Below are 26,513 nucleotides of genomic sequence, written 5' to 3'. Positions count from 1 at the left end.
ATAATAACTGTTCTTATTACTTAATTTAGTGTTTAAACTATTTATTTGGCCTATTTTGTGCTAGTCATTTTCTAAAAAAAAGAACAGTCTTCTAATGTACCCATTGCTTGTATGCTGTAACATGTATCCTGGCATCTTATTAGGACCAGTAACCACTGAAGCAAGTTGCGCAGCGTAATGTTAGTGCTTCCCACTGAATTGATGGGATGCATCCTAGTGTGTGGGGGGGAAGGGGGCCCGCATACGTTTTAAAGGCTGATGATTTTGAGTCTGGAATTGTTTTTCATATGCACAAGGTTTTTTTATAGCAAAGACTGACATGGATGCAAATAAAGATGTCACTTTTTTTTTTTTTTAACTACATTCATCACCTCTTGTACTTTTATCTGCCTAATGACTGACTTGGGGCAACACTGAAAGGTTATTGATTTTGTCAGGTACACATAATGTGGCCACTCCTGTGACTGAAACTGCACAAGGTGTAGGTTCTTGGCTAACCAAGGAGTCTATGTACTAAGCCTTAGAGAGTGTGTGTGGACGGAAGTAAAGTACCAACCATTCGGCTCCTAATTGTCACTGTACAGGCTGTGTTTGAAAAATGATGGTAGTGGATTGGCTGGTACTTTATCTCTCTCCAAGGCTTGGTAAATAGACCCCCCCCCATGTTTGCGGACTTGCTGTGACTGTTATTACTAGAATAGATACCACTTTTTTATTTATCTTTTTGGCAGTCTTATTTGATAAAGAACATACAAAACAACAATCGAATATATAACAATAGGCACTACAACCTATAAAGTAAAGGATGCAATAGCCTATAAAATCGTACATACAGAGACATGGGGCCATATGTAAAATAGGCGATTTGCTGGCAAGATTTTGGTGAGATGGTTACCAGATTTTAAAGGTTGGTTTTGCATTTAAACTATTTGCCACTTTAAATCTAGTGTCTATCTAGCTGGAATTTGGCTGGCTTCTGCAAATTGTGGGCTATTACATTTGACCCATGGAGTGATACATACCAGTTAGAAACATGTCCCCTCACAGTAAACTTAGATCAGTGACTGGGTTGGAGAAGGTCAAAGCATCCGTAGATCATTAATTGTATACTTAAGTGCAATCAGGCTATATCCCGTCTACATCGACTAAATAGTAAACTAATACCCCTTTTCCACTGCTGCAATAACCTGGGTCTTCCTGGGTAGCGGCTCAGAGGAAAAGGGTCCCTGAAATATAACCCGGCTCAAGTAACCTGGGAATCAAACCCAGGTAGCTACCAGGCTTGAACCCGGGATGGACCCAAGCGATGGTGCAGTTTAAATGGCGTGACCGGCGTTATAGGACTTGGGTAATGCCTAAAATTAGCTGATTGGTGGCTGTGGAGCAGTTACTTTCCACTTTTTATGGCCTCACAAGTTGAGCAGGGCAGACCTGGGTTCAGTGTGAATGGGGCTGAGACAGGAAAACCTGGATTGAAGGTACAGTGTAAACTGGGTCTGACCTGGGTTGGAATTAAGTCCAAAAACCCAGTTCAGATCTGAGTTTTCAGTGGAAAATGGGTATAAGTCAGGGCCTTGTGGGAGCGTAGGTTTCCCTAAACCAGAGGTTCCCAAGGTCTGCCATTACAGTACAGGTTTTAAGGATATCCATGCTTGAGCCCAGATTAAATTAAATTGACACTGGTACTAATTAGGCCACCTACAACCTCCTAAGAGTGGGTAACTTTGAATATGGTGCACTAAAAACAATGGAGATATAAAATAGTATACACTGTAATGTGATAAAAACTAGGATTCAATATGGTATGCGTGGAGTTGTTAAATTTTTTTTTTTTTTTTTTTTTTTTTCTTCTAACATACACCGATCAGCCAGAATATTAAAACCACCCATCTTTTGCCCATTTTTTTTATTTTTTTTTCCTGCTTCCAACACATCAACTTCAAGAACTGAAGGCACACATCATCTAGGCGACTAGAGAAGGACTTAACAATATCATTATCGTTCTGTCGTTCATTAAACTGTGCGGTACCCACACTGATTGATATATCGTTCAGTGCAGGCACCCTCCCCCATCCCTGAACATGGTAAGTCTGTCGTTATCGGCAGATTGACCGGTATGTTCAGGCGATGATTGATGTCAGAAACAACAGCGCGAATCGCTGGTAGTTTCCGACAGTTTGCACAATTAATGAACGATAACTACCGTTATCGTTCATGAATATCGCCTAGTGGACATGTGCCATGAGTGTCCACTTGCTGCTTGATATACCCCACCCCTTGGTAGGTTCCGTTCTAGCGAGAGAATCATTGTTGTTCTCTTAACCTGTCATTGGTATTAATGCTATAGCTGATTAAAATATTCATCAATTTCAAAATTGAATTGATCTTTGTGTAATCTCAGTTATACGATGGCTGCGCATTGAAACAATGTGTGGAGGATACTTTTGAATCCTCAGGAGAAGGTTACAGAAAGGAAAACCTAGGTTTCTACTGTATAACACACGTGTTGAGGTTCTGTGGATGGCACTCACCATTTGATGGTAGGATGTGTGCTTTTGATGGTCCTTTTATATTCCTGATTTCCTTCCTTACCCGAGGATGCGGACAGTGGTCCAGTACAGTAGACTGTTGCAGCTGTATAATTTTATATCCTCTTGGATCATCTACTCATTCACTCCCTCCAAAATGTTTACTTTGGCAAATAATCATAAGAAGGAAATCAATTTTATTTTTATTTTTTTACATTTCTCCTGTATTTGGACTGTGTGGTCCTAATTTCTGCTCTCATTATTTGGTAAATACAAATTGCTCTTTTCTAGCTCTACTATATGGGGGGTATTCAATTAGCTGCGGGGTTTACCCTGCTGCTAATTGACTGACAAAATTCCTGTGGTGCGGGGAAAGGCTATTCAATTAGCCTTTTTTCCGTGTTGAAAAATCTGGATTCACGTGCGGAAACGCAGAGATTCCGCATAAACTGCGAAATGAATGGGTTTTTTCCCTGAATGAGCCCGTTTTGGTGTTTATTTTTGTGACCCACAGCTATACGAGCGTCCAGGAGGATGCTCCAGAATTATGGAGGGCGGCCCTCATTCAGAGCGTGCGCTCTGCTCAGAGCGTACGGCTCTGAATGAGGGCCTTTATCTTGAGCTGCGAGATTCAGTTCGACTGCGGGGACGCCTGTGTCGATTAACCCACCACTAATTGAATAGCTTTGGTGCTGCGCGGCTCAATTTAAAACCACCCTAAGTGTAGATTAAAACTTGTAAATGGATTATATCTATCCATATAGCCTAGTATTTATCACATGCAGAGTACACTATGGGCTCGATTAAATTCAACGCGAATTTAATAGCGCCAGGAATGAGGTCTCGGAGCTGTTCAATTCAGTACGCTGCTAGCTCGACTAAGGATTTCTTCTCGCATCCCTCCTGGGATGTGACCAGAAATCCTTCAGTACAGGCACGATGCTGTTTTCTGTCCTTAGCGTGGCGGAAACAGCATCGCGCTGGGACATTTCATTAGAGAATGCCTGTTCTCGCAACTGAAAACCCTGTTTAAGGTGCAAGGGGCGGGAGAATGGGCATTCCATGACCTAACAGTGCGCAGAATTAAATGGCTCCAGGAGCACATTCGTGTTGAATTGATTTGAGCCCTATATGTTGTATCTTCTTGTGGTACACCATCTTGGAAGTCACCCACCCAGAGGCACTGGAACAAACCACTTTTTTACTTTGCGCCTTTGTTACTGTTCGTTGGTTCCTGTGGTCCAAGCTGCACAGTTCACACCACCTGCAGATCTCTTTGGCGGTGACCAACTATCAACCACCTCCTATATGAAGAGCAGGAATTCTATTGTACAAGAAGTGTATGCAGTTACTGCTTCTAGTGGTCAGTGCCTCTGGGGCTTATTCATTAAGCTACTTTTAGCAGTCAATCATCTGAAAATGTTTGTTTCTATCTATTAAGGCTAGGCACATCAGGCAAGCTGGTTCCTTCCATTCGATATACTGCAAACTAAACTTTCTTATTGCTCTAGAGTACGAAGAGTTATGGGGGCGATTTCAATGTTGAATATCGCTGGGAAAGAGGTCCCAGGGCTATTCAATTGGCCACGATGTTAAATCAACTTAAGGAGTATTTCGGCATGCACCCCCCTTCCGAGGTGAGAGCTGAAATCCAAGTAAAGTGCCGGCCACGATGTTTTACAGCTTAGTGCACCGCTAACTGCATCCCGGCTTGCACTTAAGTCTGAAAATGCAGGTTCTCTCAACTAAACACCCTGCTTTAGTCACGCTAACCGGTGTTCTCCAACTTAAGTGCTTCTAGTCAGACGTAACAGTGCAATGTTAAGTCTGACTAGAAAAACTTAACTCTGTAATTGAATAGCTCCGGGAACCTCTTTGAACATCGCAATCAATTGAATCGCCCTCTATATTTATATTGACTTTAATAGTACTGATTAAATCTGCCCCTGTATATGTTCACTGAGTAGTCGATCTGCACACTGCATATGTGCAATTGTGGTTTACAAGCTTGGGTTCCACAGTGCATATGTTTTTATTACGTTATTTACAGGGGCGTCTTTAGAGAGGAGGAGGCCCGTGTGCATCCCCTGTCACGGGCCCCCCCCTCTCTCCGCCGGACACCGCAGAATAAATCAACTGGGCACTAGAGTATGCCCAGGGTCTATTGCGTAGATCGCCGGGGAAATGGCGCGGCCGCCTTTATACCAGCGCATCAATCTTCTCACAGCTCATGCGCAAAATGCCATAAAAATGGCCGTGACTGCCATTTTCCGGGGTTTGAACAGCGCTGGGAGACCTGATTCAGGACCTCAGAGAGGAAAGTATGGGTGCAGGATGTGCGGTGCGTGCCCCTCCTGGACCCGGGGGCCTGTGTGCACCACATACCCTGCACCCATTATAGATACGCCCCTAGTTATTTATATAGCACACATTTGGCCGTTCCCTTTAGTTCATGCCCCAGTGGCGCTTACAATCTATATTTCCCACTACACGTACACACTAGGGTTAATTTTTGTCAGGAGCCAGTTAACCTACCAGTATATTTTTGGATTGGGAGGAAACTCACACAAGCACAGGGAGAACATATAAACTCCACACTGTTAAAGATGTGGTAGGAATCAAACCCAGGACCCTACCCCTTAATTCTCATGGTTTAAAACGTTTGTGTTCTCCTGACTACTGCTCACCAGACCCATATTTTTATAGAAGTCCCGATTACATTGGTAATGTGCATACAGTAAAGCAGTGCCAAAGTTTCCAGATATTAAGCTCCTATTTCTATAAATGTAATCTAGTATAAAATGCCAGATTGCAGTCCTACACTCTGGTTGATACAGCATAACCAATATTGGCATAAATGTATCTAGTTCAGGGAATAGTCCTGCCAGTGATCCCAGTCTTTAGAGATGTGCGGGTCGGTTTTCCTGAAATACGAGCACACCCGAACTTGGGGGTTCTGAGACCTAGTTCCAAATCCCTTTTGGGGTTCCGAGTAGAACAGTCCCATTGCGGAACTTTGATTGTAAAAAAAAAAAGAGAAACTGGTTTTGGAATGAATGTAAACTGGTCCAAAAGAAATTCAAAACCGAATCACAATTAAAACACTTGAGGTTGGTTTTACCAAAACAAGAGGGTCCGGCACATATCTAGTTTTTAGGGCAGGACCTGGTTAGATGGCAAAATAGCCAGCAACACTATATCTGTAGCACTTGATCTAAAGTGTCCCGGGCCATCATTTGGGTAAATACAGGTGAGAGAATTATGGTGCAAGTCCTCCATGCAGAGCCACAACGTAAAATCAGGAACTCCTTTATAGATGTTCTGTTACTATTATCCCCGCCACTGATTTCTAGTGACCTTTTCAGTAAAGCAAAACCTGGTTTTATGATTTTTGCCAATGGCAGACCAGATAATTTATATTGCAGCTTTCTTCCTTCAGGCTTTTAATTGGTTACTACTTCAGTTCTTCTTCCTGGAATAATCCCCCCCCCCCCCCCCCCCAGGTACTTTTCTTATATAGTACATTCAATTTCAAAGACCACAAGAAATGATGGCTGTTCTATTTCAAGCCTGTACAGACATAGAAAACATGGGCTTCTACACATTGCTTCCAGAACTATCAGCCAACTCTAGAAAGTCATCTAAACACACTGGTGGTTTCTGTGTCCTTTTTTTCTTTTTTTTTTTTTTTTATAAACCATAACACAGGTTGTAAGTGACATATGTATTATATACCCTTTATTCGTCCCTAACACCAACATTTTGCACATTTGAGTTCCATATTTTTAAAACTAAAAAGTAATCCTTTTAGATTGTAACATTTACTGTAATGTTAAAATTAACACATTTAAGGAAATAAAAACAGCAGTTATCTGTAGGCAGGTGAATCAAAAGATCAGCACACAAATAGTGAAATAGATATCCGTATGTCCACAATGCACTATATACCCCCCACCGCAACTCGTAGTTCCAAGGCAAGGGTTGCCTACAGCAGATAGTCCTGGTTATGAGCTTATCACCCCAGAACCCAGCCTGTTGTACAACATCCATGTCATTTCATACACAGCCAATTTTCCAGTCACACAGGAAATACAGAGCAATATCTCTCTTCCCAATTTGTCTATTTGGGATATCACTTTTGTGCCCCCTCCCCTCTTTTTGAGATCTTAATTGCGTGAAGCAAACTGGAATCTGCTCCTATAATATATTCTATTTAAAGACGCTGCATCCTCCCCCCTCCCCCCCTCCTTTCCTCCGTTACACAAGTGATCCTGTATCTTGTGCAGCCTCCCGGAGTCAGTAGCACAGGGCTTAGGAACAAGCTAAAACTTTCAACAAATGTGTATAAAAGTGCATTGCGGTCTGTCATCGCTGAGTTTCTTAAGTGATTTTTGGCACAAAGGTCTTTCGTTAGCCTCTCCTCCCCCCCCCCCCATGTAGTTCCAGCAAGTGTTTGTCGACCTTCTGCGTTGTAAATATTGACTGACATAATTGCAGATATTGTGGGTTACCCATAAGAGAACATGTGTGGAGCAAACCGTCCTTGTATTTCTTAGTATCTGGCTATGCAGGTGTATAAGAAAGCGAGACGGTCGCAGCAAGTCTTACAGGCATGACTGGTTTCCCTGCTTGGCGTAGTGTTAGAATCAGCTTAACTGCCCTGAAAACTGATCTGAGACAAGAAGGAATTGTTCCTTATCTGTAGCTGCTGCCAGTGTAGGCTTTCCAACACATCTACAGCTTGGGTGCTTATTTTGATTACTTTACAAAGGAGTATTGCACAATTAACCCATATTAATAGAAGAGAAAATTTATTTGTTCTGTTTTTCTGCTACTTTAAACTGGGGAATGATTCACAATATAGCATAGCATCATAGATCCACATTGAGTGCAGTGACTGGTGTAATGCCATTACTGTATAGCCCAAAGATCTAGATCACCAATGGTTTGTGTCTTGTGTTTACTATTATTATTATTATTATTTTGCAGCTCTTGTTGCTCAAGAAACTCTGCATATTCCCATTTTTATTTATGCAGTTTAAAATATAACTTTGTAAAGTCAAATCGAATTATCTAAAGTGTACATACTATGTATGTATATATGTGTGTGGATATAATTTTATCTATTCAAGGTGTTGTGAAGTAGGATTCTAATCCTAAAACTGTATACAATGCATACAGGGGCGTATCTACTATAATGGGTGCATGGTGTGCGGTGCTCACGGACCCCTGGGTCCAGCAGGGCCCCACATCGCACACCTTGCAGCCATATTTTCTAATATTTACCTGCTCCGAAGTCCCGTGTTGGGTGCCGCAGGTTTGCACAAAATGCCTGGAAAATGGGCACTGCAGCCATTTTCCCAGCGTCATGCGCAGTGGGGGAATTGCTGGGGAAATAGCGGCGAGCCATTTTTCTGGTGACCCGCGCATGTGCCGTAGACTCTGGGCAGACTAATGCCCAGAGTCTATTGCAGAGGTCAGTCTGCTGCCAGGGAGAAAGGAGGTGTGCCCTGACTAGGAATGCACACTGGCCTCCCTCCTCTCTTAAATGCCCCTAAATGCATGCTTGACTACATTTGCAAAAGGATTTCAGGGAGATTGTGAAAGCAACCACTATGAGCGCTGCAGTAAAGTGGGCGTGTACTGTTACATATGAGAGGCGTGTCCTAAAATAGACTTGCATCCAAATGTAGATGAGCCCCAAAGCAGTTGGTAAGATTTACTTGTTGATGAAAACACAGATACTTTACATAAAATGCATGTAGCCATAGGGATCATTGTGCCTGATTCAGCTTGGATCGCAGTTGCTAATTCGCATGCAATTTGCCGATTGTTCTGCGCATGCATCACAGTGCGTGAGCCGGCCACTGCGATTGGGACTGCGATCGTAGGGACTGCGCAGACAGATCTCAGAGTGATTGACAGGAAGTGCCATTTGTGGATGGTGAGGGAGAGGGGGATGGCATGACGCAGTTATGCCAGTGCTTTTCAATACCGTTACATAGGCGTGCATAAATTATCCACTGCAATGTACTTTAGGGCCTATTCATATTCTTGGGCTGATTTGGCTTCTGAGAATTTAAGTGTCCTACTTGTCACGACTAGTGGCGCTGCATACTGAAGTACTGTTGCAATACAGTATTGCTCTGACTGGAGGATAGCTGTTCTGTGATCTCGATCACGAACGCTTTCATTGCTAGTTACTAGTGGTGACATTTCACACTGCCGGGCAGTATTAGTGTGCATGCGTGATTATGCATTTGCACAGAGGGGGCCGTGATCTCCCTCCAATAGGAAGGAGCAGGCCACTGTGATAAAACACCATAAAAAGATGACTCCAGTTCCCACAAGCAAACATCGGCACCCTAATAATGAATGTGCCTGTTACTAAAACATGCAGAACTGACTTGCCAACTCTACCTGATTGGACTCTTCAGGGAGAATTCCGCAAATAGTAGCAGTCTCCTTGATTGCACCTTACCCCCATTATGTAGCTGTTCTATACAGGGCCGGATTAAGCCTTGTGGGGGGCCCCCTCCAAGCCATGTGGAGACTACACTCCCTCCCCCACCACACAGAGCCTACCACCACCCTCCCTGATTACTTACCTTCTGGCTCTTGTGAATGCAGCTCTTGGTTACTGAGGTCTGACATCAATGATCTGCGTCACGGATAGGATGTGTCACACGATGCTGATGAGGGGACTTGGGAGCCGCTCTGCGCTCTATGCGGCAGCGCTGACTCTGCATTCAGAACACAGATCAGCCCCCATCTGGGAACAGGGTACACTGGATATCTGCTCTCTGCAGGGTCACCCTGACCCTGTGTGGGCAGGGGCAAATACAGGATTTTCTGGTGCGTATGTGCATATGTATAAATACACACATACATACTAACAGAGATATTATATATATATATATATAATATATATCCTCTCTATCACACACACACACACACACACACACACACACACACACACACACACACACACACACACACACACGTTATGCAGCTGCTACTCACATCCTTAGGCCTGGACTACTCACGCTGTAATGCTGTAATTCGTGGGTCATTTGGAGACTGGGCTTGTCATATTGGCTCCACACCCTCCGGCCACGGTAGCATGGGGAATTGGTCCGACGGGGATTTCTAGCTACTCTGAACCCCCTTCCCCCTGTGTGTTCTAGAGGTGGGGGCCCCTCTGTGTGTGGGTCCAGGGACGACCACCCCTGTCACCCCCCACCCCCTTAATCCGGCCCTGGTTCTATTCTACATGGAGAAATAAAAGAAATCCAAGATATATACTTTCAAATGGGATCATCACTGCCATTTCACTGCATTGGTTATAAGGCACAGTGATGCTGATGGCTACATGTATTTTAATGTTTTCTCTTGGCCACTTATATGGAATCGTGTGTAAAACACAATACATGAATATGCCCTGAAAAGTATCAGTGTATTTTCATCAACAAGTAGATCTTGCTAACTGCTTTGGGCAGGGGTGTAAATTCATCCCAGTTGCCTGGAGGAAAGTTAGTTAGGTAATCTGCGTGACAACGGCCGGTGGGTCAGATGGACAGACTCACCGACTTTCAGCAGGCTCTGCAGCAGCATATGCTGGAGAGCCACCATTTGTTATGCAGAATCAACTGTTCCGCCTGGGGGCGCTCTGTACCAGTGGTCCCTGGGATAGGAGATCACAGGTTCCTCTGGTGCGGGATGCGTTGTAATCCAGGCACCAGAATTTTCGATCGCCAGCATTCAGGCGTTAAGTGTCGCGGGTTAGGGGTGGGCTAGCTTTAGGGTTAGGCACTAAGGAGGGGGGAGATTAGGTTTAGGTACTGGGGCTGGGTTTAAGGGAGGGGGTAGGTTTAGGCACCAGAGAGGATTATGGTATGGGCTAGGGTTAGTGCTACTATACGTATGGGTGTCGGGATTCTGACCAGCGGCATCACGGTCGCCGGGACCCAGTACCCAACCTGTTTCATTAGTGGGTATGGAGTCTCTTCAAAATCTAGACTAGCCTCGATCAGTTCACCTCAAACTTTGTTCTCAATACACACTAACAGGCCAGGTTTTACGGATATCCAGGTGATTTTATTTAGTACCCAGTTTTGATTTATCAATCAGTGCGAAATAATGGATATCCTTAAAACAAGGACTTAAAGGGGGAAATTCAATTTAGTGCATCTAACTAATGGGCTTCTATCAGCAATTCAATTGTTGCTTCAATCAGACGCCCATTAGTATTTTACACGCCCAAAAGGATTGCGTTTAGCCTCGTAAAGCCGCTAACTCCAACTAAAGTCCTGGTTTGGCTGCCCAAACTAGGGACTTTTCACTTTATTTATTTTTTATTTTTTTCTTGCACCTCCAGAATCTGTGAGAAATAATGTGACTGCCGCAACTAATGGGCATCGAATTGGCGCATAAATTGAATTGTTCAGATAGTGTATCTCAAGGAACATGTTTAAGAGCTTCTGGTCTACACATTAGAACACATCCTGTTTGAGGTATGCTTTTGGGCGTCTTATATTTAAGATGGGCAACATCATCCGATATGGAAGGATTAAATATCATGAAATCTTGTGTATTTATTACAAATATTCTCTAGAATACAAATGTTAGTGTAATTTCATATGAAGAAGCATACAGAGGATCAGGGGTAATCATGCAGCCTTGTCCTCACCAGCTCTGTCGCGGTCGCTGCAGCCTTGTAATCGCCAATGTAATCTCGAGCTGCCCCTTCAATGCCTGATGCAGTATTGGCACACTTCAATGATGTGATAAATGGGGTACACGAAAAAAAAAAAAAGGTGGTCAGAACCTAGTCAAATGCAGTTCATTTTTTTTTTTTTTTTAAATAAACACCATAAATTACATACATAGTGTTCACTCTACCTCCGGCGGCAGGCAGGGCACCTGAGCTAGAGAGGGTACTTCCGTGCGTGTGCCTGAAAAGGGGGCATGGCCATTGAAAAAAAGGGGGTGTCTATAAGACGCGCCCCTCCTCCCTACCCCCACCCCTTCTGCACTCTTGGGGGCGTGCCTGGCACTTACGGGCACGCCAGGCAGCTCCCAAGTGCTGCTGACTGTGACCGGGTCACCGCACATTTTTCCACCCGTGGGACACTGCGACCCGCGGGTGAAGACAGCACCCAAAGGCTGTGAGGACAGGGTGCTTTTTTGCCCTCCAGAAGGAGGGCAGGGCGCCACGCCCTGCTACAACAGCCTAGTGGGAATGCTACATACGTACGTGTATATCTGTTAGAATTTTTTTTTTTTTTTAGTGTGACCTTTAAATGAAGGAATCCATCCAATTGTACTTTTTATTTATTTATTTATTTATTTTTTGTCAGAAGGAATCTTTATTACCTGCCCCCTACCCCACCCCCATCCCCCTCAGTCGAAGTTTACATCTGGGGTGATTATTTGGCTTTTTAATGGATAAACATGATTACAATCTCTCTATGAAAGGTTGACCTTGTTGGAATAGTGTTTTTCTCTTTTGTTCGATCTTCTCCCTTACTAATGAACTGTGCAATTTGTATAATGTTTTTGATTTGCTGGTAGTGTTTGTATAGTACTTTAATGCGCTTCTAAAACATGATTGGCCTAAATTTTTTGTGGGTACTTCAGTGGCAAATGCAGGATTTCTAGAGGGAGGGGTTTCCAAATGCTTGATTTTAGAGCGAGTGTGTCCAGTCCATGAAGAGGGCAGAATTAGCACTTATTCAGCTTTAATATGCATCATACAATGTGTATTGTGTGTCATAATTCCAGCATATACAGGCCATTAGATCAGCAGTAAGGGCCATCCTACCTGAGCTGGATGTTTTTATTTTGGATGTGGTCTCCATTCCAGAGTATTGGAGCAATTCCGGGAGCCTGGAGGAGCAGCAGAAGAACCTAACACTGCCCTGGACATATTGGGCTCTATAACAGTGCATGTTTTTCAGATCTCCTAGTTGGTGCACAGGTTATTTCTAAAGGTGCATACACACACAACGATTTTTTGAACTATTATTGTTCAACGATAATCGTTTGAAAAAATCGTTCACTTTCTGAGTCAAACGATGACCGATTATTGTTCATGCGCGTTCACGTTTGTAGTTCAGTCAGACTTGTCAACTGAACGATTTTCATTAAGGGAATATGCAAAAATCGTTTGTAGTTCATAAAAATCGTTCATTACATTTAAATGAACATAGTAAATGAACAATTTTAGTAAACCTATTTTAGTTCAGTTTTTCAAGGTAGAAAATCATTTAACTCAATCGTTGTGTGTGTATGCAGCTTTAAGGTGCATACACAACGATTTTTTGAATGATTATCATTTAACGATAATTGTTTGAAAAAATCGTTCACTTTCTGAGTCAAATGATGAACGATTATCGTTCATGCGCCTTCACGTTTGTAGTTTGTAGTTCAGTCAGACTTGTCAACTGAACGATTTTCATTAAGGGAATATGCAAAAATCGTTTGTAGTTCATAAAAATCGTTCATTACACTTTAGAAAATCTGACAGAAAATCTTTGGTAACAAAATCGTTGTGTGTGTTTAAGCTGCATACACACACAACGATTTAGTTAATGAACGATTTTAGTAAACTATTTTCTACCTTGAAGAAATGAACTAAAATCGTCTACTAAAGTTCATTTACTATGTTCATTTAAATGTAATTAACGATTTTTTAGAACTACAAACGATTTTTGCATATTCCCTTAATGAAAATCGTTCAGTTGACAAGTCTGACTGAACTACAAACGTGAACACGCATGAACGAAAATCGTTCATTGTTTGACTCAGAAAGTGAACGATTTTTAAAAACTATTATCGTTAAACGGTCAAAAAATCGTGTGTGTATGCACCTTTAGTGGCTGATGCATGTTAAAAGATCCACAGGTGGTGCTAATTTAACTTGTGATACTGAGAAGAACATGCAGCGCTAGTAACATTCTATTATATTACTATTTCTACTGTGGTCATGGTATGTGCTAGGGAGGGGGGTTTCCAGGCAGACGAAACCCCCCCTTCGTTTGCCTATGTACTTGAAATGTTGTGAAGTACCATTGTTTCCATATGAATTTCTCTATCTTGTCAATATGAATGATTTCTTGATCTTGTAGTAAGTGTTTTTTAAACATTATGGTAATTCGAAGACTTGTTATGGGTTTTGAGATGAGTCCTAATTAAGATCCAAATACAAAGCATTGTGAAATGCAATTTTTGGTGTATATCTATATCCCGACCCCTAACTGTGTGTGTGTGTGTGTGTGTGTGTGTGTGTGTTTTATGACATTCATACCACTTGAAAACTTTACTCACAAATTACAATCCTCTAAATTGCACAATATAGAAGGTCGCTTTGCTTAACTAACCAACTAGTTAAAAACCAGCTAAGCAATATGTGAATATAAATTTGAAGTTAATACTGATTGTATATTCGTTTGTTTCACTCATTCATAAAAGGCTAAAGTATTCAGTTGTTCAATAGTAAAACCTAATGTAGAGTTCTCACTGCAGAAATTTTGGCTTGTTGCTTGCATGCAGCCTTTTGGCTACTTGGTTGACTTTCATCATAGCCTTATTTTTGTTTTTGCTTTACAGAATATACTACTACCAGAATGCTTCTATTCCTTTTTTGACTTGAGAAAAGAATTTAAGAAATGCTGTCCTGAATCAAGTGAGACTAACGAGCTGGATGTGACTACAATGGCAAGTTGTATCCTTTTTGTTATATCAACGAAATGTGTTCAATACACCAATTATTGCCATCTTATTTAAAAAAATAAATAGAAATGATATATTAGCTAACGCTTCAGGCCCATATCCCTAAATAGGCCTATGAAGTAGCGCTAAAAATGTTTTATTAAGAGAATTAAAGGTAGACTACTCTTCTCTGGGGAAATTGTATTTTTTAGAAACTGATTTTATATTTTTGATGCAATTGATTTTTTTTTTGTTAATCCTGTGGAATACAGCAGCTTTATTTCATTTTATATTGTATAAAATGCAATGTCCTATGTCATCCTCTTTGTCCAGAGCTTGTTTATTCTTTCCAGGAATATTTATATGGTGTCCATAATAGTTTTGTGCTTCACAGCTTAGTGTAATGACCGGTTTAGCTACCAGGATTTGGAAGGCTCCTGTATCTTTTAATGTGACATGTTCATCAATTCTCTTCATAACTATTCTTGAACGCCCATTATGGGTTATTGCATTGGCTAGTGATCTAACCTGTAAGAGCCTAGAATGAGATAACACCAAATTTAGAATAGTGATGTGGTGCATTTTACCCAGGTACTGCAGTCCACCCCAGTAACATCCGTCACCTCAGTGAGCCAGTTGCAGTCCGTGAGTGCACTACTGACTACACTGTGACTGCCCATTGGAAGTGCTACCTACCAGACACACAGGATAGGCAGCCCTAGGGGGAGGGGTTTTCTCCATTGTAAGCCACTGCTCTGCCTTTCGGACAGCCCTACATGGCTTCTAGGGGCTGCAGCCGACTCAGTCCCTAGAACCTGGTGAAATGCTTATGCACGGGGCCATTGCGTAGGTGCTGGGGGCCGGACCAATGCAAGAGCGTAGAAACTATTGCATGTGTTCATGTTGACGACAAATTAAACCATACATTTTTATAAAACTAGTGGTTTCTTCAATAGATTTGAATCTTACGCAGGTTGGTTCTAGAGTTGTGTGAAAATGTAATTTGTTACATGACCTGCTCATTTAAACGAGGTTAAGGCAAATGGCATTATTATAGAAACTTGCAAATACACTGTTTGCATTTATAATCTCTAGACGGTTGACTATCTGGAAAGCCTTACTGTTGACTTGACGGCCTGTAACAGTCATTCTACTTTGACACTCCTCTGTTGATTCTTGTCATGTGCTGAGCTCATATCCGTGTATTTCTTTCCTACAAATGTACACTTGCACCTATCCAGGTTTTCTGTATTGTTCTACTTGCAAATTGGTCTTGTCCTGAATAGGTTGTGAGATTTATTGTGTGGTGTTTTTCCTTTGTGGCTTTTATGTCCATGTAATAACCTACAATGAATGTAATAGCAAAATCATGTGCTGAAGTCAGATAATGCTGAATTTATGGACATTATAAAACCATAATACAACTTTAAATGAATCTGCAAAAAAAACTTTATTATCCATGAACGGTTATGGCAGAATTCAGGTTGCCCAACCAACATTCTGTTGTGCTGAAGCTTTGAACTGGCAGATAATAGGTCCTTCGATCAAATCAATTTAACCTTTCTCATTATGACTTAAACGGTAGAACCCCCTGGAATCACATTTTAGGAAAATAACTTTAGTATCTCGATAAGTCATTTTCTTTGTGTGTAATATTTTTATATATTCTAAATATACTATTTCTATATTATGAGTTTCATTGCTTTGATTAATCTTCAGAACAGTAGCATTATGCTAACAATATTATTTCTAATTATTATAATTGCCTTGAGGGCGGTTCAATAAGTAAGGTAATAAGTCCTCTCACGTCTGTAATCTCTATTTCATTCTAATTTCACGCCAGACGAGGTACAGTAGACCACTGCTGCCCCTCACAGCCATAAGACTGCGCTTCATATCAGTCATCATGTCACAACTTCAGTTGTAAGATGTCTGGGCTGGCGGAAACATGGTCAAACATTGAGGTGCATAGTGTGAAGAGATTTCTGCATGTTAAGGGCACATCAGTAGCTGAAAATCATCGGCAAATTGTCGGTGTACGGTCTTGTTACCTTACTTATTGAACCACCCTCGTATAAAGATGTCAACATGCTGTTCACCTGCTTCATAACCAAATAATTAACTCCTTTAAAATAGCAGCAGCACACAGTTTTTGGCAGGGACTACAACTGATGCCCCCAGGAAAAATGGCTGCACAGGGCAGCCTCCAGCTAGTGGGCTGGGGTATAAGTATCGCCATATGCCGTTATTCAGCCCTGTTAAGTTGCAGTGTTCATTTCGACTAGTATTTTTTTTAAATTTGGTTTTATTCTCTTATATAAAATTGTAGTTTTGTTTGTCACATTTTAGTTTATTTTTCTTTAATTTGTTTTAGTTAAGATTTAGTCAATGGACCTCCGTTTTCATTTTAGTCTATTTTTAGTCAGTTTTAAGCGGCCCTTACAGTGCACAACAATGAAAATGTTTCCGATGTGAAGATGGTTACTTCTAATTGATTTAAGCATGCAAAGAATGAATATGACACTTAAAACTCTGTTAGCTCTGAGTTCTGAGATATAGCCCATTTATGACGATGTAGGGGTATTCCTAGTGAAGTCGGCAGAATGGAGAGAATCTTACTAGCAGTCTGCTTTCTGCGCAGAGGGGGCAAGGCCTAATGACCCAATTAAATTAATCATTTATTTGTCCCTTCCCCTATTCAAATATATGCGATTCACGGGATTACCCACACAAGATAACTGTGGTGCACTGAGTGACAAGCATAGTGAGCGATTCCACCAAGACATCTCTGCAATGGGACAAATATCAGGGCAGGTGAATCACTACTGTTGGACAGTGACAAGAGATGCCCCAGAAGAGTACAAGCAAAGAGAAAGCACCCCCATGAATAGGTCACTATATGCTGTATGTTTGTTTCGTTTTGTGTTCTTATTTGTGATTGAATTAAAACAACTGTTTATTTTCTATCAAGAAAATATCAGATTATTTTAAAATAGCTTTTCACTATGACTATATTACTAATGTACATACAGTATAGTGCAAGTAGTGTAGCTCAAAAAATAGAGCTAGTAAAAACATTCTGAAATAATTTGTTTTTCTTGACATCAAATTAGTAATGTATGACATTTTAATTTGTTTCCTTTCTAAAAAAATTTTGTACAGTTTTTTTCTTTCTTTTACACACAATATGGACAATTTCAATCAATCGTGTAAAAATAAATAAATTATTTAAAAAAAATAGCATTTTGTGGATGATCATGATGCGCGTCCCCAGTGTCGTGAATCTGCATCGTAAATCAAATGAACCTGCAGTAAGATTTTGACACAGATGTGACACACTTCGTATGCTGTTTTGCTTGTCGAAAGCCGATGTATGAAGTCTTGAAAAACCCCTCCACTATTGATTCTTGCAGATGCATAGTCGTGATGATTGCTGCAAACAATGGATACTTAACGATTTGCAATCATATACGACACATCTAATCATTTGTACAATCGTTCCATTTGTTTGCACAAATCGTAAAGAATTTCAAGGGAAATCGTACACTACAACGGAACGTTTGGAAATCTCACCGTGTATGGGCCGCTTTAGTCATAACTTTTAAAAACAGTTGATTGATCCCGTAATGTATTTTATTTATGAACTTTTCTTTAAAATTCCCTTGAGAACCTGAAGTCAGAATATCTTTAACTATAATCTAGGCTCAGTAGGCTGAGGGAGAATGTGATGCATACTGATTTACTGTAGTACTCCTCCCATATGTCAAATAGAAATTACTGCCTTAAGTTTGTTAGATCAAGGGCGATTCACAATTCTGTTTTCTTCACACAGGTCATATTTACTTTCTGTAAATATCTAGAACACGTACTTTCAAAAATTAAAATAGCCCTACTTCGTTGATACAGTGACTAGTTTTTATATGTATCCATTTCAGTATTTGGATGTAGATGTGTTTTTATATACTTCATCAAGGCCTTCCAGCACTCCTCCTAACCCACCTCATGCTCTTTCCTTCCTATCTTCCCCTTCTGTGTCACGCCTGTCTGTCTGCCCCTCCCCTTAGAATGTAAGCTCTCATGAGCAGGGACCTCTTCCCTCATGTGCTTCTCTTTACATTTTCTTCTACTCTCTACTCCCCATTAGGGCACCTAACACGGGACCGCCAACTCCCGGCAGCTTATTGTGAGTGCTTTAATCACTATTTCAGCAATGTATATAAGTTGTGTCCCTGTCCTGCACTGTAATGTACTGTAAGTTACTTGTTTCTTGTTCACTTATTAGTTCTATGTACTATGTAAGGCGCTGCGGAACACTTGTGGCACCATATAAATAAAGGATAATAATAATAATAATAATAATAATAATATAGTTTTTTGCTAATTGTTTGTTTTGTTACTCAGATATTTTCTTTGTCCATATGCAAACATTTTAATAAATACTACTTGCATAAAAATGTAGCCCTACTTCAAAAAAAGGAAGTGTTTGTAGTATCCGTGTTAATTTTTGACAAGTATTTGAAATTTAGTTGGTCTTAGTCACTTATTCAAAAATTAAACACAGAATTCATAGTAATTTTCGTTATTAAAACATTTTATTTTATAGTTTCCATTTAGTCCTAAAAAAAAGTGGTAGGGGGTACTGATTATTTTTGATTGAAAATCCTATGGTTGCTGGAAAACTTAAAAAATGCCTCTAGCAAAAATTGTAATTTTATATATTCTCGTGTGTGTGTATTATATATATATATATATATATATATATATATATATATATATATATATATATATATATATGTGAGTGAAGCACCCCCACCATTAATATTTTCTTTAATTAGATTTTCAATGTTTAATTTTTTTTAAATATTAAATCAAATGGGGGACAAAACAAAATGCTGTCATTAAATATTTAAAAATTTAATAAATGGTTAACGGCAAAAATCTTGTATAAAAATGTATTTACTTTAACGGCTTTGTGGCTCTGCTTGAAACTCGTGAAGTTTACGTTACTATATTGATATATATAATTTTTTTAACCTTGCCACTCATCTTATTCAATCCTAATGGAGAGGGGAAGATTGCGTGGTGTAAAGTACATTAAATTTTTTTTTTTTTTTTTAATTTCGAAGAAATGGTTCCTAAATTTAAAGTCTCACACTTAATAATAGATGTCCAAATTAAGCCAGGACAGAATACAAGAATGAGCATAACTTGCAACTCATGAGCAAACATTATTCTAAAGGATGAATCTGGGCCTGATACAGATGTATGCTATTCTGACATTTATGAAGATGAGTGATTGTTGGCTGCTTGTGTATCACGGTCGCCCTGTGAGCGGCATTGTAAAGGTACTTTGGTGTGTGCAGAGAGGATTTCTTTCCAAAGTGATTGACTGGGACCATTTGGGCGGGAAATAATGGAGTGTTGGCAAAAAAAATGCAGACGTGTCCTGGACATTTTCAGCAGATTGAGTGGTTCCAATGTCTCGGCTCAGGTGTCCATTCTGTTTGACAATTGGGTTACTCCAATGTCCGATTATCAAATGATCTAAAATGGCAGCTGCATATTTGTATGCACTTGTTTGGATCTGTGAAGCCGCCGCTGGGCTTCTCAATATATTTCAAGCTGGCTACAGCATAAACATTTTCACACAGCAGCTACGAGAATACATTGGTGTACATCGCTGAATCAGGCCCTCTGTCATGGCTGCTGCTTCTGTTCATGTTATCAAGTTCAGTATATTATGTATGTATATATGTATGATTTAAGGCACAAAATTATTAAAACTATTGTATACAATTACCTTCAGGCTGTGTTTATAAAGTGTATATGAAACATAAATGCATTCTGTAATTAGTTTTGGGGCCCATTACCAAGATATTTCATTATTTTATGCAAATATTCCAAAATACGGAATATTCTGATATCCAAAATACCCCTGGTCCCAAGCATTTTGGTTATGGGTGATTTAAAAATAAATAAATAAAATATATATTCTATAATAGATTTTTTTTTTATTTTTCACTCCCTCCCAAAATGCCCTTTTAAACAGTTGGAAATAAATACGCCACAATATTCAACACGTCCTACATTGCAGTAAATCTGGTAATTCCACTTGGCACTGGCATATTTCATGGCGCTTCCGACTTTCCTTGGACTGATGTTACCAATGGCAAAACATGGGTGTGGAATAACTGCTTTCTGATTAATTCACTAAGCTTTTTCTGTAGTTTACAGCTCCGGTATAGGCCAATATTTGTTTTTCGACACTGGTATGCACAAGTGATCTGCACAGTCCCCACTCTTGGAGTTCTCCTATAAAATATTTATTATGACTTTCATAATTAGATTTTCTGAAAAATTTTCCTTGCAAATTGCTGCGCCTTCTGTATAACACCACACCTAGTAATGTCCATTATAAATGCGCTGTAGCATAACTATAACGTGTCTTTGAGGATTTAAGACAAGACAACCTGTGCACAAATTACTATACCCTCTCAGTTTGTCTAAATGCACCCCATCAATGGCTCTTAAATCTAAATCTAATTATATCCATCCTATGTATAAGTGGTCCGCAGTAATTGTTATTGTGGGTATATTCTGTACATATCTGTCGGTGTATATGCGATGTACGAGTTTACACTAATCATATTGCATTTGGCATGCTACAATATATAAAATTAGGGTGCAAAGATGATAAACTTGTGTAAAAAAATACTATTGGGATTCATGGTGCACTAAGCAGCAACAGTTTCCGCAGATGATATAATATTGTCAGTGTATGAGGTGGCACCGATTGCATGTTCTAATCCCAGGTTCTGTCAGTTTATGCAAATACCTTGCAGTGTATTCCTGTTTAACTTGCTTCTTATTGGTGCATCCTGGATGTGTTTAGTGCTTTGTTTAGTGAATATTCTTTAGCGATTGCTACGGGTGGCTTAATCTTAAATGTGCTGAAGTCTGTATTCCGATGCTCAGCTCCTTCATTTCACCTTGGTGTCACTAAGGATTTTTCTTTTCCCATGGTTTGTCTGTTTACAGATTCTTAAACTGATTTTTTTTTTTTTTTTTTTTTTTTTCATATATCTCACTCTCCATAGTTTCCTCTGACTTTCCAAACTGTATTTAGCCCTCCAACAGTCATTTGTCCTGCGCTTTGTTCCAGATCTAGCTTCTGTGTGAGTGTAGATTGGACATCACAATGGCGAGGGTGAAAGCACTCCATGCAGTAAGAGGGTTGGCTGATGCATTGTTTAGGAAGATCATTGGGAAGTTTTCTGGCTATCTTTAGCTCTCAGGTGAACTGTATGTGATGTGTTTTTGGTTTTAATGGCCCTTTTTTGTTTAAACGTTCTGTTCAAATGTTAGCAAGCCTTGATTAAAATCTACGTAGCAACGTATACATTTTCTATGCAAATTAGAAGGTCGTTTCAGGGTAAGTCATTAACATTGCAAATTCATAAGACCCCACTTTTACAGCTTCAGAAGCATTTGGGCCTAATTCTACGGCATTTATCATATCTGGGGTAATGATTAGCGCATGAGGGCTGAAGTGCTGTACTCCGCACAGTTTAAAAACTCATCTAAAACATTGCCATCTGTATTTTTTTTTTTTTTTTTTTTCAAGGATTTTAATCTGCAGCGTTTACACCCTGCACTTTCTACATAATGTGTAATACCTCCTTTCTACATCGCCTTTGGTGACCTAACACTAATTTAATTTCTTTTAAGACCCTTTCCTTACTGCACAACAGGTGCTCTCCTTTTGCAGAGTGGGTTAACGAGATGTTTGGGTAGGGACAGTGCAACATGACAGATCCTATATATGTCAAGCCTGCTCAGCAAGTTTGGTCTGTTCTCAATGCCTTCTGGCAAGGTGAGTGGAGTGGGAATTTTTTTTTCTAGGCTGTTTTTTACATGAGTCACCTAACCTAGCTCACAACCGCCTTTCCCTGAAGAGAAAATACTTAAGTACATAATTGGAGTCCTGTGATCCACCCAGTTTATTTATCGTGTTGACATGCATTATTTCTTTTTTTTTTATCTACTTTATTGCAACTTTTGAGGCTCCGTAGATCATCTGTAGGCCTAGTAAACCTTTTAAATAATTTTGTTAGAGTTTAACACTTACATTTTTAATCACAACTGACTGGCCAGCATTTTAAGCTTAACTATTAGCACCACCTTACACTCAATCTATTGGCTAACCTAGTATGACCTAGTACATTCAAAGTTAGATCTGAAAAGCCGTAATATGGGGGGGGGGGGGGGTTGGCTTTACATGATGTATATTGAAATTTTTTTTAGTTTTAATCTGACAGTGGTAGATTAACATTAGGGTGGATAGGACTACAGCTCCAGGCCCCCGCATTAAAAATGGGCCCATCAACATGACCACATGGTAATGAGGGGGGGGGCACCAAATTATAACATGCCTCCGGGCATCTGGGATGAATTTATGCCACTGGGCCTGTTTAGTATCAGCGGCACCACAAATATTGGTGGGTGGTGAAGCTCTCATGGGCTGGTTCCCAAGTACCGTAACACATTTGGGTCAATTCGGTTAGATGTGAGCGGTGTCATAATTTGTTGTATGGTGTTAAATCTCATTAAACAGAACATCAACTCTCCCCAGACTCCTGGATTTTTATTCTTTGCCCCATATGCGCACAATTAGTTGTGAGGCGAGCCGACTCTCTCTCTCTCTCTCTCCTGATTCAATCTACCCTGTTGTATCGTCATTTGCAACGATCTATAAATCGCACAGCAAAAACTACAGTGCAAGTGTATCTGTAGTGCTAGGAATATTACCTGTAACCCCTTCCTCTTAGACTTGCCTATATGTTCTATGTGTAAATATACTAGAGTTTTAGCTCTTGTAATGGAAGGAGTGTTGGCAAGTGTCTCTGTGATTCCCATCCACTTCTAGTTAAGTCATTTTACAGCAACACCACACAGCTTGTTTGTCTGCATCATTGCACAACCTATGTCCTGAAAATTCAATTGATGCTTGTCTACGTGTAGTGACAAGCTAGGACTCTGGTGATAAAAGGGCCGGGTCTCGCCCCAGAGTTATGCAGAAAACAAGCATAAGTAGAAAACCGACCCGGGCTGTTTACATGCTGCCGGATCTTATTCTAACCGCATGGAAACACTCGAACAATAAATGTAAATACTGGAGCATAACCTTTTTTTTTTAAATAAATGTTTTTTTTTAATTTTTTTAAGTGACCTGGTAGGCTGGTGCTTGCTTCTGTTTTATAGCAGAATTATTGCTTTACTGTACATGTGTTGTGCTATATTTGTTATGCATGTGTGGTGGGGTTTTTTTTTTGGTTGGGGGGAGGAGGGGGGTTTCTCTTGGGCTCGCGTATTATACTATGTGACATTTAATTGTTTTAGATTTTCATAAATTTACACTCTCCAGTCTCTGAAGTCCCATATCATTAATCTCTTGCTAAGCTGTCTCTTCCATCTTCATAACTTGATGCGTCTAGCTTTTCCTTAACCTGAGATTTTCAAGATTTGGGCCTTGAAAACGAAAACGCGCAGGTCCCCCATGGAGCTTCAGAAGTGGCCGTTATGGAAGATATAATTGTGACATTAATGTCAAAACCTTACAGTAAGTATGATCTAAATTTTATTTTTTATGTGCTTTTTATTTCTGGACTTGTAAGGAATTGAAATCAAACCATAAATAAAAAACAAATACTGTCCAGTTAAAATAGATGCATTAATTTTAACATCCCGTAAGCAGAATGGATCCATCCAGGGGCGTATCTATAATGGCTGCAAGGTGTGCGGGGCACACGGGCCCCTGGGTCCAGGGGAGCCCCGCGCTGCACACCCTGCACCCATACTGTTAATTACCTCTCTGGAGTCCCACGTCGGCGCGGGGGTCCGACGCTGAAAATAACGACTGGAAAATGGTCGCTGCGGACATTTTCCCGTTGTTTGCGCATTCGCAGTACAGGGAAAATGGCAGCCGTGGTCATTTTCCCGGTGACCTGTGCATAGTCTATACACTTGGGGGGCACTCTGAGTGCCCAGAGTCTGTAACTCCGGCGCTGGCCGCGCACAGCTCAGTGCGCTGCCGAGCAGAGAGGAGGGGGCCCGTGTCGGAGACTACACACGGGCCCCCTCCTCTCTAGAAATGCCCCTGGATCCATCATTCAGCTGTTTACTTGCATACCCATCTATCCCCTTCTGGTGCCTGCCATGGGTCATTTTGTCACAGCGCAATTCTAATTTCCCTGCTAAATAACAGCTGAAATGGCTGCAGCTGCTCATCCCAACAGTCCTATCATCCCTAGTGAAAGCAGTGATGTCATTTCCCTAAAACATTGTGGTTCTATTAGTTTACTTGCTAATCCAATGGCCGTATAATCTGTTAATGTTGCCGGATTTCTTATGCTGTACATGGTCGTTTAGAGCCTATTGCAGAACAGGAATATTTTTAATGATTCGATTTTTCGGGTGATTCTATTTTTTTTCTATTCTAAAATGTTCTGAAAAATATATTTTGTATTTGTCATGACTGCTTGAAGCTTGAAAGTAACTAATCTATCTTTGTGACCTACTGACAGCTCTTAACTATCTGTTCTTTTAGATCATAAATTTTCAGATCCCGAAAGAGTAAACTACAAATTTGAGTCTGGCACTTGGTGAGTATTCGATTTTCATTTATAGGGTTTGGTGGATTTTTTTAAATATTTTTTTTCATCACTGTGCATTAATATATCTATATAAGGGATACAGCTAATATAACACATACTATGTGGTAGCTATGTGCATAATTTCTGACTTTGTATTAGTGTGTGGAGCAAGAGCAGAGTGTTTTCAAGGAATGCCTTTACTCGTCCATAGGTGCTGTGTATTGCGCAGAAGGTGCTGCTGTAGGCATTGTACTGCACAGAGGGCACTACGGTAGTCAACCACCACTTCCATTTTATTAAAATTTGTTTCATCACTGGTGGGAGACTTTTACCCCCTTCACCCAGACCACAAGCTATCGGCAATGGGCATAACTACCATAGGTCTAAGGGGTGCAGCTGCTATGGGGCCCAGAGCTGAGGGGGGCCATTTTCCTTGTCAAAGTTACATGTGTTATAAATTTTTTACCATTGGGTGGCTCATAGGGGCCCTTACAAACTTTTGCTATGGGACCTTCAAATACCTACGCTCCTGCTGCCAGCCCTCTGCCAGTCAGACTTTTTACACCTTCATGTTGCACTTCAGCAGTGAGGCACATTTCTAGTCACTTGTGAAGCTTTTTAATATCAAACACGGACCTGACGTAAAATATCCCCTACTCATGATTGCCTTAAGCAGTCCAGAGGGTCCTACTGATTCTAAATGGCGGCACAAATATTATAGGTGTTCAAACACTTAGAGCTTATTGACCATACTGATTGTGGCAATCCTGGAGATGCACTCCGCTACATAGAAAGGTGCAGGCCTGCTCCCTACGCTTGTTCTGTGATGTCGTGACTTCATGTTCGCCAAAGGATGGGGGAGAGTGGCGCCAGCCCAGGAAGCTGCTGCGGCACTGCACTGAGGCTGCAAACCAAAACTGTGCAACATAACGCTCTTAGTACAATAAACTATGCCCAACAAAATTTATTTTGAAAGGACATCAAACTTTATAAAAAATAAGTCGGCATTAATTGTTGAACAATTTTTTAATTTTTAATTTTTTTTATATATATATCTTTATGGGAAAGCTTATTTAGATACAACTGTTGAACAAGAATAAATCAAGGACCTACTGGTAAATGTGCAGCAATGTTGTAGAATCTCATTGCGGCCAGCCAGATGTTTGTTTGTTTTTTTTATCTTCTAATCTGTAAAAGAGGAAACTCAAAACCTTTTCTGCCATTTTTATGAAAGGTTGCTTTGAAGCCAAAACCAGAAAATGTCTAACGTTCGTCTCTTCACTTGTCAAAGAAAATATTTAATTGCTTTTTTGTCTTACAGCAGTAAGCTGGAGATAATCGATGATAACACAATTATCAGAGCCAGAGGTTTACCATGGCAGTCGTCTGACCAGGACATCGCACGTTTCTTCAAGGGCTTAAATATAGCAAAGTGAGTTGGCCACCCTTCTTCCATTCTTCCCCCTGCTCTATCGCCCCAGTTGTATTTCTATGCTGTTTTTATGCAGTTTTTAGTTATTTTACTTTTTTGTTTTTCCCAGTTGGGAAATTTCCATATCTTAAAGGGGTGGTTGTATACACCCTACATTGCATAAGGTAAGATTAGAGCAGGATTCACGGC

General features: G+C 40.5%; 1 protein-coding gene across 3 annotated transcripts in view; it reads left to right on the top strand.

Annotated features, from left to right (window-relative positions):
• ESRP1 (epithelial splicing regulatory protein 1) overlaps positions 1–26,513 on the top strand; it is a 60,086-nt gene that overhangs the window by 6,601 nt on the left and 26,972 nt on the right. For 2 of the 3 annotated variants that reach the window (XM_088471363.1, XM_088471361.1), the window contains exons 4-7: positions 14,139–14,253; positions 23,761–23,859; positions 24,847–24,901; positions 26,214–26,324. In XM_088471363.1, coding sequence (XP_088327489.1) covers positions 14,139–14,253; positions 23,761–23,859; positions 24,847–24,901; positions 26,214–26,324 — 380 coding nt within the window. The remainder of the gene's footprint in view (positions 1–14,138; positions 14,254–23,760; positions 23,860–24,846; positions 24,902–26,213; positions 26,325–26,513) is intronic. The other variant, XM_088471362.1, reaches the window with a different exon arrangement.

This window comes from Taudactylus pleione, unplaced genomic scaffold (assembly GCF_031769625.1).
Source record: "Taudactylus pleione unplaced genomic scaffold, aTauple2 ptg000114l, whole genome shotgun sequence".
Taxonomy (NCBI): Eukaryota; Metazoa; Chordata; class Amphibia; order Anura; family Myobatrachidae; genus Taudactylus; species Taudactylus pleione.
The sequence above is the reverse complement of the archived record's forward strand: the minus strand, read 5'-3'. Positions and strand labels throughout refer to the sequence as shown.